This window comes from Cololabis saira, chromosome 2 (genome assembly GCF_033807715.1).
Source record: "Cololabis saira isolate AMF1-May2022 chromosome 2, fColSai1.1, whole genome shotgun sequence".
Classification (NCBI taxonomy): domain Eukaryota; kingdom Metazoa; phylum Chordata; class Actinopteri; order Beloniformes; family Belonidae; genus Cololabis; species Cololabis saira.
In genome coordinates, this window is record NC_084588.1 from 45092588 (window position 1) to 45107231 (window position 14644).

A 14644-nucleotide genomic window follows, 5' to 3' on the forward strand; every position below is an offset into this window, starting at 1 on the left:
GCATGAGGCAGGATTTATGAGAAAAAATTTGTATACATTTTAAGTTTTCTAGTAATAATGTCAGATGAAGCATTCCAAACCAAAAAGAATGAGCCCTCTAGTGTATCTCTCCGTTGCCTTGAACAGGCTGTTGCTGCAAAATGTGCTGCAATTCTGGGCCCGAATTTCCTACGCTGTCCTGCGGATGTGACGTCACATGACGCTGCATGCACGTTCTCCCCGTTCTTCCGTGCCGGCTTCACTGTTGGCTGCAGTACCCCCGACGGCCGTCGTGGCGAAGGGTGGCGCTAGAGAGTCTCATTTCTTAAAAGGAGCCTCATGCTCCTTTAATTCGTCCTTTTTCCAAAAGAAATAGCTCATTCTGAGCATGCTACCAGCAGGTAAAAGCGAAAGTAAGGGGCATGTTTCCCACTGTATTGCATCACTTCTTCAGGGGAGTCGGGGGAAAGAGCTTCTGTGGCTTTTAAAATGTCTTCCCCCTCAAACTTGATGGAGAATTTCAACTCCACAGTTTGGCACCTCTTTTGTTGTATTTTCACTTAAAATTGTGTCAAGCATCAGTGAGTGACAGAAAGACCCTTTTACAACAGACCCCTGATGTCACAAGCAAATGTGTGCAGAATGTGGTTTTATATCACCATGGTGAAATAAGCGAAGCCTTTCCAAAAACAGACAGAATGACAGTATTATGTCGTTTTAAAACCTAGACTGGTGCATTCATAGATGTCAATAATCCTCGGCACGTGCACTAATGCACTCCTATACCATCAGAGATCCTGAAATCAATACATACACTAAATATACCCGATATTTTTTTCGACTGTGTAGCGTGGAAAATGCATCATCCCATACTTCAGAAGAAATTTCTAACTTTTTGATGTCCTCCACCTCTATTTGGTCCTTCCTTAGAGACTGAGTCCAGAGCTGGCAGCTATGATATGTGCTGACTCTGTGGTTTTCCCAAGTTCTAACGCACATATGTAATGATATCCACTACGGGATTATGCATTTTTTATGTTTTTGCGACATTAGAGCCTGAATATTACACCCATAAAACACCAGTTTGACTGGGTTGCACTCGTGTCCCAAGCATACAGAGACTCCTCTATTTATTCTAATCCATTCATCTTAGAAAAATATAAATGATAATAATTATGTAGGGCTGGGCGATATATCGAGATTTTAATATATATCAATATATATTTTCAAACGCGATATGGTATGAGACAATATCGTTTATATCGATTTAAATTTTTTTTTTAATGATTTTGATATAGCTTATTTTGTGACAAATTGACTTGAATGTTTTATTTGAGATTTGCACACAGTGTATTTTCATTGAATTGTTATGCAGGAAAGGGATATTTGTTTTATTTTATTCAAGAAGCATTTTTATTCTATATATGCAGGCAGTTTATTTTTATTTCATTTGTTTTATACATTTTGATATTGTGCAGACCTCTGTTAATAAACACAGACCTCTGTGTGACATTTGGCACGAGGCTTTGTATTAAAACTGACTGTTTTTTTAAGGGTTTGCCTCAGAAAAAAATGAAGCTAACAGAGTTGCTATGCTATAATGCTTTGGGAGAAACCCCAATTATGGCACAGAAAAAATATCGATATATATCGAGTATCGCCATTCAGCTAGAAAATATCGAGATATGACTTTTGGTCCATATCGCCCAGCCCTATAATTATGTATTCTAACTTTCATCAGAAAGCCTCCTTCAGTTCAGTTTCTAACTGAGAGATTATGTGCTTCTTCTCTTTACTAATGAAACTCTCAGCCGATCTGGGATGCTCTTTTCAAAGCAAATGACATCACTGACATGCTGCCATTTAGCCTTAGCAGTAATATTATATCTGTCAGTGAACGTGACGACGAAGACAACATGTCAAGGAAGAGATGTGGACACACGGCACGCAGCCTAACAGTCTATCACAGTATCAGATGAAGCTGACAACTCACATCAAACACATCCATGGTACTGCTATGAGAAGTCAAGCAGAAAATTCTCTAAAAACACCCTGAATCAGCTCACAGAGAACTAGCCCAAGGCTCATCATTCAGCAACGATGACTGATCAGGACATGTGTGCTAACATCATACCGCATATGGGCCAAAAAGTGTGAGCAACAACATTTTACTGTTACTATTCCTATTAAAAAACAGTGTTACCCCACATATGTCTAAGTGGGAGTGTACTAAAAATATTGGAAACATATTTCAAGATTATATCGACCGACTCAACACCTCTGCAAGTGGAGTCTCAAATAATTATATCATAGATCTGGATCAATACCCCCTTTGCCACCCAATTCTGGAATCAATAAAAACCGTGAACATTAACACAGACTGTTATATTGCAGTTCTACTGGCCTGGTTAACTTATTCAGGTAACAGTAAACACACAGCACACTCCCTTGTGGCGTGACATTCTGATACAGAATCGTGACCTTGGCAACCAGCGAGCAGCTCCCTGCGATGCCTACTGGGACTGCTGTTGCAGAGTAGCAGGACCTTGTTGTTCATCTCCTTCTTTGCAGTGTATGCATCATTTTTGCACTTTTCCTGTCCCCGCAGTGTGTTTGGGTGAGCTGCTAACACTGCGGCTGAACCATCAAACGAAGGAGAGGGGCTTTAACAGCTACAGCGGGAAGAGAAACGTGATCAGCTCATTAATGAAGCGCATTAAAGTTGTTTGAAATTCCTTTGTTAAAAAAAAAAAAAAAAAAAAAAAGAGTTTTTGTTTATAGCAGTAAAGGCCTAATTTAAATCAATACTGAAGCCAACGTATGGAGATGTAGAGTCTGTAGTCGACTTATTATTTCCAAGATGCCCATGAACCGCCATCCCAGACGAGGGAGCAGAACAGCAACTACAGAGTCGGATTTATTGGACTATGAGGACAGTGTTTTCTCAGGTTTCCTCTTAATATGAGTTGATAATATATGGTACAGCTTCCTGGCTACACCAATGGGTAGATACCTCTAAAAACTGCAAGAAACTGTAATGTAATTCATTTCTGCCTGTTTCTGTTAAAGATCAATGCCATAATATGTGTTGCTAGGTTGATTGATTTCTTATTTTCCACATTATACTCATCGTCACTCCTTAACAGCGACAAAAGCTATATATTATCAGTATTAAAGATATAATTGCTGCATGAATGCGGCACATGTGACATCATAAAATAACACCACCACCTCTGCAATGGAATTTACTGCAACTTTCACTTAAACCCCCTGGTATTATAAATAAAATCCACTCATATTCCTGTTTTTTCAAATATGCAGATTAATGTGAATTCAGGAGGGAAAATAGTTCAGTCAACAACATTTCAAATACAACACAAGTTTGAATGCTGCATGTCATTTGGGGTAACTGTGTGGTGTAAACAGCGTTAATTCTACCTGCAGGCCCAAAAATGAAAATCTGACTAATAAAAATGATAATAATAATAATATAAACTCTAAAGGGTGTAAATTCAAAGCATCGTGTAAACAGTATATAAAGAAGAAAATGCATTCTTTATATGAACATAAGGTAAACTTTGAAAGGAAACTTCAAAGAACTTCAAATAAACCTTTGCAGTTACAGAAGTCACAGAGATGAGCATAAAAATGACTTCACACACACACACCGATGCACATGCACCCAGACAAACATTATGATGTCAAAATTTCTTACATACCCGGTATTTAGAAAGGTCAATCCTCAATGAGTTATGCAGCTGGTCCAGCAATTTCACAAATTTCTCCCTCTGTTAAGATCAAAATTTAATAATTCAGTTTACACCCACAGCATTGTGCCAAATGATTTATAACACTGCATGGTCTTGGGCACTGCTTTGCCTGCAGTGAATAATCTTTACTCGCGACAAAATTTAGTTGTTAGGCTACACTGCCAAACTCAGCTTCCGGCCAAAAGCCATTATAAGAGGTCTTGCAACATTAGCTAATTAAAACTTTAAATGGGAAAGCGCTGTTACACTTGTGAGAGGGTTTTAACTTCTAGTGCATAAATTCTTTTCAGAAAAAAATGGCTAAAAACAAATCACAAGTGATGCTGGTACTGCATTATTGGGCTGTAAAAATGAAAAAGAGGTTATCATGTGTAATTTTAGACCCAAAAGTAACAAATCTTTTCGCTCTTTATGGCTAGGAGCTTTGAATATTGTCATTGTCAAATAATAATAGATGCACTCACCCCAAAGTTGGAGGCGGCAAATCTGTCGGAGGCGGAGGCAGTGGTTGTTGTGGTTGTAGTCGTGTGAGCAAAGTAAGCGTTGATATTAGCCAGCAGGTTGCTCATCACTGCCGGGACCCCGGGGCACATGTATTTGGCAGATAGACACGAGAAATGCCTGCAGAGCAGAATTAAAAGGTGTCACCCTTTAATAAGGAACTCAGTCAGTAAATCAGTAAGACATCAAGCTTTTATCAAAGAATTAAAGACATTGTGTGAAACGATATTAACAATATGAGCCCACTCATCAGACAACTCCAGAGAGAAGGATCAATAATCCCACATACAACGATGAACTTCCCCAAATCAACACAGCACATCATTACAAACATTTAAAAGAAAGACATTTTAACACTTTTTCTTTCCTTTTTGCAATTTTATTTATGTGTGGGTGTGTATTTGCATTATGGTGTTTAGTAAAAGTAAAGGTTTAGTGAGCTGTTTTCTTTTTTTTATTATTATTATTTATTTTATTTTATTTTTATTTATTTATTTTCTATTATTTTTTTTGCATACTTAATTCTTATCCTGCTATAATTTTATATCCATTTATTTTTATTTTATTTTTATGTTTCTATGTTGGAGGGGTTAAAAAAAGGGAAAAAAATCTTTGACTTGTGATTCTATTGTTTTTTTTTTTTCTTCGAAATAGTTATGAAGATGTATGTACCATTGTTACTTTGGCTATTGATCTCAATAAAAAAAGAAGAAAAAAAAAGAAAGACATTTTAAAAATATAGGTAAAAAGAAAAACAAAAAGAAAATCCCCCACATTACTTTGATCAACTGCAATGAGTTGATTTGAGAACTGTATTTCTTTACCATTTTCATTCTGCGGCTACAGCCTAGGAAACGGCTTACAGTACAGTACGTCAATGTGCCGGACAATTGCCCCCGGAAGAATGGTTAGTTAGGACATGAGTAGTCCTCCGCCCTGTTCATGTAGTAGAAACGTGTCTTCAATGGCCATAACAAATGATGAAATAAATCAGAGCTGCAGAGTCCGTGCTACTGATGACGTGAGGCTGCACCGTAATAGCTGCAGTAATGAGCGGGAAATCAGAGCCGATCAAAGAATCTTGTGGCAGCTAGGAAAATGTCAATTTAAAGTAACATTAAAATGTGTTTTTCCTGTAGTGCTACAAATAGAACACGTAAAAACAAGAAAACATCCAGTGCAGCGTTTGCTTGTGCCAATTTGAATGTTTTTGCTGAAGTTAATCTGCAGAAATCAGCTCATAACAAACTGGATCTCAGCGCTACACGGAGCTCAACGTTTACGAGACCTCTTTGCCAGATGACATACTGAAGTAGAGGGCTTATGATTGGATACAATTTGTTTCCTCCACGATCCCAGACCTCACACTGTAAAAGAAGCATCTGTGAAGATTATTTATCGCCTGTGTTTTGGGTAGAGCGACTGAACTCCCTGGAATCTCTTGTTCTCTTCTCTCCTCTGACAGGCTCCTTCGGTTCTGGCTGACTGGTCAGGGAATACCAGGCATTCCCCTCTTGTAGGGTCATTAACACGTTGAGGTCACATGTGAGTTGTCAGGGTGACACGTCAAGGTGCGAATGGGAGTTCAGCCGTGATCCGTCTGGGGAGGGATGGCAGCGCGACTGACTGGATCTGCAGAGTGAAGCGGCTTTCTAGAAGCACAAGCGAGTTAAAACGCCTTCACCAAGCACTTACAAGGATCAGCCACAACATTACGACCACCTGCTTGTTATTGATCAGGTCCTGCTGAGGAAATGATGTTGCCACGTCGTGAGGAGTGGCAGCTCTGCCAAGTCTTAGGAGAGTGAAACGTGTCAAAGTAAGTGTCACGTGAATAGCAGGATGCAGCTTTTCCTGGCATAACATTGCACTTTAACAAGATGAGCTGGTGCTTGTGACATTACACGTCAGACGTCATTTATTAACAGATATGGCTGATTGATGGATATGAACAGATCCTTGCGAGTGTTTTTAATCGCCACATCTCTGCACGGCTATCAGTGACAGTGCCGCCCCGGTAATGATGAAGACTTGAAGCCGAGAAGACGAGGTCTGAGCAGATGCTCCTCTTAACGCTCGATCCTGCTGAATGCCTCCAGGCTAATAATTCAGCAGTTATGGCTTTACAAACGCCTGGCTGACGGATCTGTTCCCATACTTGCATCATTACCAAGGATCATATTATTGAGCTTTGTACACGGCATGCAACATTCATAGATAAAACATTCTGTTTTATTAGTCGTCTCAGACAACTGGGGCTTTGTTTGTTTTCCCCTTCTTTTTTTTTTAATCAGTGTCAGGTATGACCCACGGCAACCAAACATCCTGATATATTGGATGGTTGTTGTTTTTTCTCTGCTGAAAATGTCTGAGGAGCTAAATCCAGAAAAAGTAGGCTGACCTCTATAAATGCAGCAATTGTTTAAATGTTCATTCTTCTTATGAAACAAGCATATTTTCCCTCTCTCTGTTGTCAGGCTCTATAACCATCAAAGCCGTCTCTGTGCTCTCCTAATGCTCCGCTCACGTAACGCTTTTCAAGTAGAAAAAGGCTTCAACGTCTCTTAAAAATGTTTTGATGAAGGGGGACGTTGCACGAGGCCTCTGGTACTTGGAAGCCCGATGGGGGGAGGGGGAAGCCGGCCATTTGAAACTGAGATAATCAAGAAAGAGACTAAGAAACTAAGGTGCTCTGTAATGGCTCATTGAGCTCTTGTTCAGTGAGTCAGTTCCTCACGAAGGCCCAGAATTATGTGGAGTAATGATCGCAGATTTACTTCACCTCCTAAAACATGCACACACACACACACACACACATGCACACGCACTCGCATAAATATGTTCTCACTGGGAAGCCTATTTAATTACTCTGCTTTCAGCCTCCAAATTACCCAGAAGCACTTGGGCTTGGGTGAGCAAAGAAATGGATGCAAAGAGAGCGATGATGGCATCCGCTGAAATCCCACGGTGCTTTTAGAGCTGGATCTGTTCTGCCAGTTTTCAAGAGGGGAAGGCATTGTGTAACCGCGTGCTGCCCCGCTCTGGTTTCCACCAGTGGATCGGATGTACCACGCACCAATTCACTTATCATTTTATTGTTCTGGACAGCTGGGAGAAATGAGAAAAAGATTAAGGGAGAACGAGGAGGGAGGAATACGGGATTGGAGGTGTGCACGCGTGCGAGGATGAGGCCCGGGTGTGGGGTGAGGCGCTGGTGGGGGGGGGGAGTGGTGATGGAGTGAGATGAGGAAATACGAACGCGAGGGAGGATAGGCTGGCAATAGCCGTGGAGGGCACAGGCGGGAGGAGTGAGTCCTCACAGCTGCTTTGATTTATGCAGCCGTCATGTCAAGAGTTACTCGGAGTCAAGGTTCCACGAGGAACAAAATAACGGAAAGGTAAGGCCTTTCATAAATTCCTATTGGAGCATAATAAGCGCTGATATGAGGAACGCCAGGCTTAAACAAGGTTCAGGCCTGGAGCATTAACTCCACCTGATAAAGCTGGTAATAAGGCCACTTACTGCTCCGCTTGTCTGCACTTAAATAACACCGCAATCCCTCATGTGCTGTAATACACCGTCACACTGGAACAACAAGCCGTCGCCAAACAACCCCCCACCGGTCTGCAGCACCAAAACAATTAAATAATGCCAGCAATCCTCGTGGTATAGTCGTGCTGTTGATGAACAGAGGTGTCAAAAGTATTCACATTCATTACTCATTACTCAAATACTTCTGTAGAAGTTGAAGTATCAACTCAAGTTTTTTACTCAAGTAAAAGTATAAAAGTACTGGTTTCAAAACTACTTAAAGTATAAAAGTAAAAGTAATGTAAGGGGGAGAAAAGCCATTAAGGACAAAAGCCATTGAAAATGAATGCATCTTAGTATAATGCAAATATATTAAAGAACCATATATGTGTACTATTGAGCATTAACATGTGTTTCAGAGAGCAGGAGATATGATGACTAGTTGCTTATAAGTATTGTAATAGTGCTAAAAGTCAAACTTCAGAGGCATGTTATCATTTATCCTAACCTTTATTGGAATGTACATCCAAGTTTAGTTGCAGGAATCTGAGGGAACGGATGTAAGAACAAAACTGGACAAGAACATCTGAAACAACCACAACCAAATTCACTCTATCCGGATGGAGCAATTTAACTGGATATTTTTTTTTAAAGGCCGAAATGAAATAGAGTAACGAGGCTGTTTTTAAAATGTAAGGAGTAAAAAGTACAGATAATTGCATGAAAATGTAAGGAGTAAAAGTAAAAAGTCGTCTGAAAAATAATTACTCCAATGAAGTATAGATAACCAAAATTTCTACTTAAGTAAGGTAACGAAGTATTTGTACTTCGTTACTTGACACCTCTGTTGATGAAGCAGCTGAACTCATGTCTTAAGATTTAGAAAAACCTTGAAAGCGACTTTGTGGGGTAAACTGGACGGTCAGTGACATGATGGCCTTACGGGGAAGAAAGGAAAGCATTTTGTGGATAAAGGGGTAGTTCCAAAATGAATATGAGCAGGTTGTCAATAAATAGATTCAATTACCTTTTGTGAACGCACAAATGTGAGCCGACCCGTTCCATTCGCCTGCGCAATCTGTGCGTGATTACTGTCTAATTTACTTAGGCCGCGGCTGATTACGGAGTCAGCTTCTGGCTTCTGGGAATGCCGGGCAAATGCACCCTCCGGGACGAAAAGAGCCGAGAAGGTGCAATTTGATGGTGATTTGAAATTCTCAGAGGACAGCTCTGACTAAGATCATAAAATGATGATCCGGCAAAGATACTCGGCAACACATTATTGCTAATTGGATTAATGAAACACACAGTGACTCACTGGAAAAAAAACCTGAAAAACAGCCAAGAGGTGTAACACAAAGTTCTAGTTGAGTCTTATTCAACAGGAGCATCACTGTTTGGATTGCTAAAAGCAACCTCATTTCCCTAAAAGACAAAATAAAAGAATAGTTTGATAAATATGGCATTTCTTCTGAAATAGGAGGGGTTTGCATACCCGAATGATCCCAAGAGCTTGGTGGCAGCCAAAGGGCCTCGGCGTGCTGAACCCAGGCTGCCAAAACTAGAACCTGTGTGATGTCTCTAATGGCGCTTTTCCACTAGTATCTACTCGGCTCGGTTCTACCCGCCACGGCCCCGTCTTGCGCTTTTGCACTAGGGGCTGAGGCGGGTGGAGCCGCTCCAAGCAGATACTTTTTCTGTAACCATTCTGGTGAGGTTCTATCCGGGCTGAGCCGGGACTATTTCTGACGTCATCACCCTGCACGCCACTGATTGGTCGGGGGGGGGTCAGACGTTTGAATCAGGAAGCGGGAGTCAGCGCGAGAATGACTTGCGGCTCGCGGCGATTTTATTATACAGTGCAAACGTCTGTTTGGTGATCCAACTCTGAGGTGCAGATGTTCATAAACCTGGTGGCTGACGAGAGAATTAAAAAAGGGATGTAGACGGGTGATAAGGAACGATCAGATCCACAGGTGCTCTGTTTTACTCCAGCTGATCATCGCTCATCAGCGCCTACACAAACAAAGTGGTTGCGCAATCGAGTACGTCACAGCAGCTTCACCTAGGGTTGCCACCCGTCCCGTAAAATACGGAATTGTCCTTTATTTGAGAAAAAAATGTTGCGTCCCGTATTGAACTAATACGGGACACGATTTGTACCGTATTTTCATTAACTTTTACACCATATTCTAGTTGAATTATTGAAATAAATTAACTTTTACACCATATTCTAGTTGAATTATTGAAATAAATTAACTTTTACACCATATTCTAGTTGAATTATTGAAATAAATTAACTTTTACACCATATTCTAGTTGAATTATTGAAATAAGTTAACTTTTACACTATATTCTAGTTGAATTATTGAAATAAATTAACTTTTACACCATATTCTAGTTGAATTATTGAAATAAATTAACTTTTACACCATATTCTTCACCTGTATATTCTACATCTGGGCTGATGTGGACATACGTAGCATAGTTATTTCAGTTGCTAGTATGGTTGGCTGTCTCTACAGTCATGCAAGTTCAATGCTATTAAAGCACTTAAACTTTAAATCAAAGCATTTTGTTTTTCATATAAAATAAACACATTTTTATTCAGTTTAGAAGTTTTAGGGCTTTTTTTTTGGCTCCTGTGCTGCTGAAATCATCTTTCTATTTCTGAAAGGTGGCAACCCTAGCTTCACCCCAACCCCCCCACTTCTCACCTGGCTGTGGAAAAACAAACGGGGACAAAACGGGTGGAGCCCCGCCGCGCCGAGCTGATGAGGTACTAGTGCAAAAGCGCCTTACATGGTACATGGAAGTGATGATTGAAGGAGCATGAGGCAGGATTTATGAAAAAAATTCGTATACGTTTTAAGTTTTTTAGTAATAATGTCAGATGAAGCGTTCCAAACCAAAAAGAATGAGCCCTCTAGTGTATCTCTCTGTTGCCTTGAACAGGCTGTGTGCTGCAGAATGTGCTGCAATTCCGGACCGGAATTTCCCGCGCTGTCCTGCGGATGTGACGTCACATGACGCTGCATGCACGTTCTCGGCGGCGCACGAGTAAACATTGGATACGCGTTTGAGTCATGGAGGCAGCTTCAACTTGAATTGGGACTGAAAACAGATGCTGACATGGCTCATTTCCTACTGACCAGGTAAGATAACATTGTAAGTCATATTTAGAGCTTGATTTGAAAATCACAAGAGATTACACACGCGCTCCCGTGCCGGCTTCGCTGTTGGCTGCAGGAACCCCGACGGTCGTCGTGGCTTTAATGAGTCTCATTTCTTATTCTTGCCTCATGCTCCTTTAATTTTTAAATGTTTCAAGTAAGATCTATGTTTGTGCCTGTACAGTATGTGTGTGTGTGGATAAAAAAAGCATGTATGGATCTGTGGGGTCACAGTGGATCAGAGCAACACCCGAAGAGGAAAATGAGGCTGTTTATGTGTCCAGGATCAATGTGACCAAGGCTGGTTAGGAGTTTTTTTTCCAACAGATCAACAACCAATCAATCAAACAGAGGAGCTCGATAGTCTTCTCTACTATGATTCTGCTGAAGAGACATCTTTACAACACCTCCTCTCCTTCTGCTCTCCTCCTCTCAAGCCCGGGTCTCCTCCCCTCCACCCAATGAGACAGTGACGGATTGTGGAGGTAAAAGGCCATAGATCAGGGTGGTACTAACGTCATGGCCTGATAGATGGACTCCACTCCGTATCGCATGGCGAATTCATCCACTATCTCCTGGGACACGTCGTCATAGTAGACCTTCCACGCGTCGTCCCCTTTCACCTGCGGGATCTTCACCACGCCGTTGCTCTTCTCCTCGGTCAAGTAGTGGAACAGGTTCTGTTGAGCGGAGAGAGATAAGAGAGAGATAAGACAACGAGAGATAAGACAACACTGACTGCGTTTACATGCATCAATAACCCTTTTAAAACCCGAATATTGGCAATTACCCGAATTTGCACGGCCATGTAAACACCAATAACCCCTATGAATTAGGGATGGGCGGTATGGACTAAAAAATGTATCACGATAATTTCTGGCATTTTCCTGATAACGATAAAAATGACGATAAAAAAATACCAATTCAACTCCACTTTTGTAACTATAAATCTATCTCGCTCTCAGATCCGCCATGTTTGTTACACAAAAACGTCATCAACGGGAATCTTTCTTTCTTTCTTTCTTTCTTTCTTTCTTTCTTTCTTTCTTTCTTTCTTTCTTTCTTTCTTTCTTTCTTTCTTTCTTTCTTTCTTTCTTTCTTTCTTTCTTTCTTTCTTTCTTTCTTTCTTTCAGGCTCATTTCCTTCCTCCCTTCCTCCCTTTCTTCCTTCCTTCTTTCCCTTCCTTCTTTCCTCCTGCTCTCTCCTTCCTTCTTCCCTTCCTCTTTTCTCCCTTCCTTCCTCCTTTCCTTGTTTTCTCCATTCCTTCTCCCCTTTCCTTCCTTCCTTCCTTCCTTCCTTCCTTCCTTCCTTCCTTCCTTCCTTCCTTCCTTCCTTCCTTCCTTCCTTCCTTCCTTCCTTCCTTCCTTCCTTCCTTCCTTCCTTCCTTCCTTCCTTCCTTCCTTCAGACTTTCAGACTTTCCAAATCAGTTTTACACAAAAACATCATCAACAGGAATTTCTCGTTTTTACCGCGAGATGACAAATTCTTACTCTTTCTTTCTCTTTCTTTCTTTCTTTCTTTCTTTCTTTCTTTCTTTCTTTCTTTCTTTCTTTCTTTCTTTCTTTCTTTCTTTCTTTCTTTCTTTCTTTCTTTCTTTCTTTCTTTCTTGCTTTCTTTCTTGCTTTCTTTCTTTCTTTCAGGCTCATTTCCTTCCTTCCTTCCTTCTTCCCTTCCTCTTTTCTCCCTTCCTTCCTCCTTTCCTTGTTTTCTCCCTTCCTTCTCCCCTTTCCTTCCTTCCTTCCTTCCTTCCTTCCTTCCTTCCTTCCTTCCTTCCTTCCTTCCTTCCTTCCTTCCTTCCTTCCTTCCTTCCTTCCTTCCTTCCTTCCTTCCTTCCTTCCTTCCTTCCTTCCTTCCTTCCTTCCTTCCTTCCTTCCTGTACGTTGTGCGTGGATTTAACGCAGAACCATAAATCAGTTTTACACAAAAACATCATCAACAGGAATTTATCGTTTTTACCGCGAGATGACAAATTCTTACTGTGGAGAATTTTTTTGACGGTTTATCGTGAACGGTAAAATATCGCCCATTCATACTTTGAATAACCCGAATTTGCTCATATTCTGGTTTTTAAAAACCAGGGGTCATATTCTGGTTTTTAAAAACCCGAATATGACCCCTGGGTTACTCCTTTTAAAACCTGAATATTGGGTCATGTAAACGCCTAACGGAATATCCCCATCAAAAGGAACATGAATTTGTTTTCTGCGCATGCTCTGTTCACAAGGAATCCTGGTCTTTTGAGTCCAGGAAGTTCTTATAAACACGGAGAAACGCAAGACCAGGAGGAGACTAATCCCTTCATAAATGTAATGAAGGATATGAACATTTTGACATTTGTAGACGGTAGAAAGTACCGGGATAGTGAGATTTAAAAGAAGGTGAGCGAAAAGTTGCACAAAGCAGCATTTGTTTTGAATTTGGATATCGGAAGAAGAAGCGGAAATGACAGGAATTGCGTCATTACGTTCTCCGTGCGTCGCTGGTTTGATCCAGATATCCCAAATGATTAATTACCATGTAAACGGAATATTCCGAATGTTTCAGTAACCGGAATATTAGCAATAACCCAAATTTTGACTGCATGTAAACGCAGTCACTGTTAAGAGTTGTTCCCTTACTAGTGTATTCTAGCTGATGAGTCCACATGACAGGTGGCGGTGCCTGCAAGGGTAATGTTTAGCTAGGTAAAGATGATGAATGGACTGAAGTCATCGGTTATGCTGAATCACATTATGCCGCCTACCTCGTGTAGACAAGTGTACTGGCCGTGAGGAGGAACCACGTTCTCCTCCCCTTTCATCTCAACACTGATCTTGAGTCTGATGGCACCAGATACCGCAGACTTGTCGGTTCTTTTATCTGTCACACAGAACCAACATGGGAAACAAAATCACACCAGGTAAACGTGAAATTATCTGAAAAGAAATGTAACATTTAATACAAGCTGTTCAAAATATTCTAGCAAAATCCCTGCTCTTTTTCTCCGATAATGTTCAGCTTCTGTGCTGTGAAATGGACCTTCTGATGTTTCTTCTCTGTCCAGATTTCTGAAATGCAGTGCCCTGACAAAAAAGGTTTTAAAGAATGATCTGCAACATCTTTTGGTCAAAACACCACAGAGATACGGAACAAAAGCGCCGCTTTCAATCACATGTCTGCAGCTCTTTGAAAGCATTTGATCTAAATGTGTGGAGTTGCCACATTACCCCCATTTCTATTACACTTTTGCAACAAAAACAAAATCGAGTCTCTGAAACTTCAATAAAAGGTAGCGCTGCAGGGGTCTGGGTTTCCATTGATTGCTTTCCCATTGCTGTTCCATTGAACTATACGCATCTCATCCTCCAAGACTTCTGTTGAAGAAAATGGACTTAGTCTTTGATGAAATACTGCGATTGCCACTGCCGCTGTTGAGAAAATAGTCAGACGAGGAAGGCAATGATTATTCAGAGGTAAAGCCCTTATCTAATGTACAATGATTAAGTAGTCTTATAGCACAACTACATCGTATTAATGAGGCCAACAACAGCTGGAAACTACATTCTTATCACTTTACATTGACCGGCTACATCTCATCCAGCACGGCCAGAGACCTGGAAATGCACATCAAGCGTTTCCATTTACACTTTGGCGAATAAGTGAATTATTGAATCGGCTGAAAAAAAACACCTCTCAGAAGCGTGAAAAG

At 40.8% G+C, this 14644-nt stretch overlaps 1 protein-coding gene across 2 annotated transcripts in view; it reads right to left on the reverse strand.

The window, feature by feature from the left end:
• Window positions 1-14644, reverse strand: part of LOC133464384 (protein unc-13 homolog C) — a 149747-nt gene that overhangs the window by 90752 nt on the left and 44351 nt on the right. For both annotated transcript variants that reach the window (XM_061746318.1, XM_061746309.1), the window contains exons 10-13: window positions 13700-13815; window positions 11472-11635; window positions 4214-4370; window positions 3699-3767 (exon numbers count right to left, since the gene is read on the reverse strand). In XM_061746318.1, the coding sequence (XP_061602302.1) occupies window positions 3699-3767; window positions 4214-4370; window positions 11472-11635; window positions 13700-13815 (506 nt within the window). The remainder of the gene's footprint in view (window positions 1-3698; window positions 3768-4213; window positions 4371-11471; window positions 11636-13699; window positions 13816-14644) is intronic.